Source organism: Nannobrachium achirus (genome assembly GCF_963921795.1).
Source record: "Nannobrachium achirus genome assembly, chromosome: 12".
In the NCBI taxonomy this organism is placed as follows: domain Eukaryota; kingdom Metazoa; phylum Chordata; class Actinopteri; order Myctophiformes; family Myctophidae; genus Nannobrachium; species Nannobrachium achirus.
The window spans coordinates 37,627,372-37,632,243 of record NC_137832.1 but is presented as its reverse complement, the minus strand read 5'-3'; the positions used below and the strand labels follow the sequence as shown (position 1 = coordinate 37,632,243).

The following is a 4,872-nucleotide window of genomic DNA, read 5'->3' as shown; positions in this document are numbered from 1 at the left end:
GGAGGGGAAAAAAAAGAGATTTTCCACTACATGCAGCTTTTGCTGACTTCCCTATACTAATTGGACATCACACAGTTGCCTGGCTTCCACTACGGGGTTAAAGAGGGCAAGCCAGGCTCGCTCATTATCTATGTCACTGAATTTACCCCCAAACACTTCTCTGTGTCTTTCCTGGACCTCTGCTCTGTGTAAACTGGAGGTGATTTGGTGTGGGCTACTTCTCTAGTAATCATTAATCAAGTTTATGCAGGCTGCATTTTACTTACAGTATGAACTGGTCTAAAACACAGTACTGAAATGGGCCAGAAAGGTATAGCAAAATACATCAAATTACTCATTCTCTCATCTAAAAAATAGTATGCCATGTTGTCTATATGGGGTTTAGGTTATACAACCTGTATTTATACTGTTTGTATTACTAATCTGTGCCTTTAGGCTATACTGTGCTAGACTCTGATGACCAGCTAATGACAATTACACAACTCGGATTCTTCTCTAAAGTAAATCCTCTTTGTGGACACACACAAAACAACAACAATAATTATGCTCTTGTGGCAAACCATGTAAAATCCTTGTTGGTTCACTCAGTCTCTCACCTATTAGTTCTACTGTGTGTATGGCATAGGCCTATATGTGCTACAGCACAGATTAATTAGCCACATCAAAATAAAACACAAGAGAAGTGAATATTACATAATTAGCCCAGGAAAATTAATTAGCTTGTAATAATCTAGACCCAGTGACCCGATAATGTAGACCCAGTAATCAAGAAACTAACCTTGCTTTAGGCACCTCAGCTCTATAAGATTCTAGACTTACTCACTACACCCTGTTGTACACAATGAGTGAGCCTATCAGGGGCGTCACACCAAAGTCTGGGCCCTGGGTACAAGGATTCACTCACATGCACCGAGTGCCACGCTGCGAGCTTGTAGATCTGCTATTTTTGAAAAATTGTTATGTGCAAGTCAAATCCTTCTAAGGTTTTTTGAAAAACCTATGTTTCTATGTCAGTGGTGCTCAAACTTTTTCATGTGAAGGACCCCCAAAATAATATGTATTTGGCCACGGACCCCCATCTCAAAATATTTAGTTCCAGGGACCCCCCGGAAGCAAAATTTGAGTCACAAATGTTCTCTTAATAAATAAATATATTCAAAGAGTTGCAGTGATGTTACTAGGTTTTCAATGTAATGGGTCCCGGGACCCACAGGTGGTCATTCAAATGGGTCCCAGAAAAGTTTTATGAGTCCTCAATACAAAGTTTACGCGCGCAAAATGGCGTCGGACGTCGGTGGAATCAAAACATTGACGTTTCTATCGCCTGTTTAAGACTTTCTACGTGGATTTTATTAAATTAAAGTAAATTATTTTAACATGGACTCCAATGGAGGCGCATCCCCGGGACCCCAGGACCATGACATGAATGAGTCCCTGGGTGACTTGAATGAGTTTTTGATGCGGGATGCGCACGTAATGACATCACTGGAGTTGCACACATTTTCAAGACTTTTTCAAAGATAGCAGATCTACAAGCTCGCAGCACTGTGAGCTTGTATATCTGCTATTATTCAATAGCTAAAGTATATAAAATAATAAGGCCCCTCCATCTTGGGCCCACTCAGTCCCACTCCCCCCCCCCCCCCGTGACGCCCTGGAGCCTATAAGACTCACTGTTATTTGAGCAGCCATCAATGTCTATATAATGCTGTCTATTAAGGCCACTTTTAACCAAACAGATTCGTGGCCGAATCGGCGGCGGAAAGCGTCTGTTGCCGAACGGGAGCTCATCGGTAGGTTTTCGGCAGCGGGTCGGGAACGTTATCGACGGAAAACTGGAAGACTGGACTTGCTCAGTTTTGTAGAGTCGCCCCTGGACGTCGGTGAATTGTAGTGAGTTGTAATGGACCATTAGTTTGCTACTGCTGCAGCAAAACCAAGCCTAAATAAGCCAGAGACATTTTCCCGTTGCATATTTTAACTAAATAGCATATTCACAATCTCAACTCTCAACTTCCTATACTAATCAACTCCAAGGCAACGCTAGTAATAGTGATGTGTGTTGTTTTGGTGTGAGGAGAAGAAATCACCGGACAGGAAGCATCTCCGATTCTGCTCCTCGGTTGCCAGATTCTGTGAGTTAAACAAGCGACCAGGTCTATGAAAACAAAGCCTAAAGGAGCGTCCAGTTTCACCTATTGAGCTCTATTACATTAGCTATTTTCTAAAAGAATGTTGAAAGCAAGGCCAAATAAGCAACTACAATTCAGAAACATGCCCAAACAAAAGTAACCCACAACTAGCAACATTATAGGAAAACAGGATCAAAGTCGCTTGTAACGAGCCGATATGGCAACACAGTGCGCATGCGCAAAACTGTACAGTAATTACAGTCGGCATACAGTCGGCTGGAAAATTCAATGTGCTTAGTTTTTTTGCAGTTCTTTGCAGTTCTTTGCAGTCTGTGAACAGTTTGAACAAGTCTCCTGTAGTATTTTCGGTGTGGAGGCACCTTTAGGCCTATGACGGTTGACAAGGCGTGTGATGCCCTCTAACCCCCCCTGCTTCCTATTATCAATTTGCACTGCAATTTCTTGATAACTCTGGCGGCTGGCAGTGAATACAATTACCAATTAAATTAAAGGACGACTTCACCCATGTATCTTCATATCCATTGCTCAGTATAATATAAAGTATGGAACCATTTTTGTCTACTCACTCTGTGTCTCAGAGGAGAAGAGGGCTGTGGACAGTTCATAAACCTACCAGTGACATCATCACTTTCCAGAATTAGAAATCCTGACGTTTCTAATTGGATTCTCCATTGATGATATTACTGGTAGGCAGGTTTCTGAACTGTCCACAGCCCTCCTCTGAAACACAAAGTGAATAGACAAAAATGGCAGGCTACCATATTATAATGAGAATTAATGAGGACCCGACCAATGGAGATCGGTCCCAAAATGGGCGAAGTGGTGCTTTAAGCATTCATTTGTGTCATCTCACATGTTGAGGTGTCAGAATCCATTTCTCTTGGAACTTCGCCTGGACTAAGCCCTATGTGTATTGTTCGTAAATTGGATAACACATATTCGCAGTCAACTTGACCTGCATAAATCCTATTCACTTGGCCAAACTGCTGTCATATGTCAGGGCAGCCTGATATGAAACATCACCTTGGTCTGCAGCCCAGAAAGAACTACAGCCCATCCGGCAGTAGGCAAACTGCATGCTCCGCCTAGGTGCCTGCCAAGCTGGCGGCGGTGTGTTCCGTAAATCAGCAGGCGAGGGTCTAACTAGTTCAAACAGAAAGGCGTGATAGTGCTCACATCTTGGCAGCAGCATAATGCGGTGGCTTAGATCGGTGAGCTAATGATGTGCTATGTGTGCCACTGCCTGCGTGTGTGTTTGAGTAGCCTGCCCTGTGTGCATGTGCTTTAAACGCGCGTGTAACACCCTTGGGCCATGTGCGACACCAGTGGTCTCCACACGCGCCTCGGTGTGTTGCTGGAGGAGCCGTGCATGTCTCTCTCTCACACACACACACACACACACACACACACACACACACACACACACACACACACACACACCTCTCTCTCTCACAGTCTCCCTGCCTGGTCTATCGCCCATTTGAGGCCACCGAGCAGTCCAACTCTATAATGTGTGCCCACCACCACCTCGCGTTCTCTGCCTGCAAGACATGCTCGCTGTTTGTCATCCTCCCTCCACCCCCCCCCCCCCCCCCCCTCCTCCCTCCCCCAGTCCTCCCCTTACCGATGCTGCCAGAAGAGCTGCCACACATATCGTATGTAAGGATAGGATACGTCCCCGACATCACAGCACACTCAGCACAACAGTGCCACACTTCGCCCGTGGTGGTAGACGGCAACAGTAGGATAGGCTAAGAACCTTGCACACATTCTTAAACGACAATAGCCAATAGACAATAATACATTGAATGCAACTGTAGGATACAGAAATAGCTTCAAGTAGCCTAAATCAATAAAAACGCTTTTTCTGCGTTTTATTGTTAGGCCATGCGGGACAGCATCACGCCACCCAAACCACCTGTTTTATCGCGCAACTAATAGCGCAGCCCACAGCCATTGACATACGGACAACTTGCACTTGGTATAAATAGCCCGTTTGCTAGGCTTTGACATTTTCCCCCACAATTATCATTTGTTGATTGGCATGAGAGTAGGTTGTGTAGGACACGTGTTCATATAATGTCTGTGTTGGATAACACGGTGAGAATATCCAGTGAGCAATTCTGGGAGATTAGAGCTTACATAAGCGACGTATTGCCAAAAGACTCCCAATACAGCTGCCAACTTCATAAGGGTGCGCACAATGGCGCATAATAAAGGAGATGTCTAATGTTTCCCCCCCCCGCGATGCCAATATATGGATGCAAAAAGAAAAAGAAAGAAAAAAGAAGAAGAGAAAAATAAACCATGTGTAGGCTATTCAGAGTCAGACGCGCAGTGCGCCTGGTCGTGGCTGTGAATTAGTAGAAGAAAGGCGCAGTAACTTACCAATGTGGATGATGGAATCGGAGAGCACTGGCTCCCACTCCCGGCTCCAGAAAACGGCCAACAGCATCACAGCCGAAACAACTTTCATGTTGCCTCCGCTGTTGTCCAACACGATTTCTCCCCAAAAACCAAGTAAAGCCAAAGCTCTCTCGCCGAGAGCGAATCGGTGTTCCCCCACCTTCTTCCTCTTCTTTTTTAATCCGGAGGCTCGAAGCTTTCTTAGTCCATATAGATGGAAAAGTTCTGAAATTTTTGTCGTGGTAGGTCTATAGGCTTTCTGGACTTGAACGCGGGCTGCTTCTCAGCCGGCAGGGACGAGTGATCGCAGAAT

At 45.0% G+C, this 4,872-nt stretch overlaps 1 protein-coding gene across 1 annotated transcript in view; it reads right to left on the bottom strand.

Moving 5' to 3' along the window:
• Positions 1–4,629, bottom strand: part of grid2 (glutamate receptor, ionotropic, delta 2) — a gene marked incomplete at both ends in the record, with an annotated part of 824,583 nt that extends 819,954 nt beyond the window's left edge. Inside the window, one exon of the mRNA XM_080739349.1 lies at positions 4,542–4,629. Within this exon, the coding sequence (XP_080595475.1) occupies positions 4,542–4,629 (88 nt within the window). The remainder of the gene's footprint in view (positions 1–4,541) is intronic.
• Between the last annotated feature and the right edge of the window lie 243 nt (positions 4,630–4,872).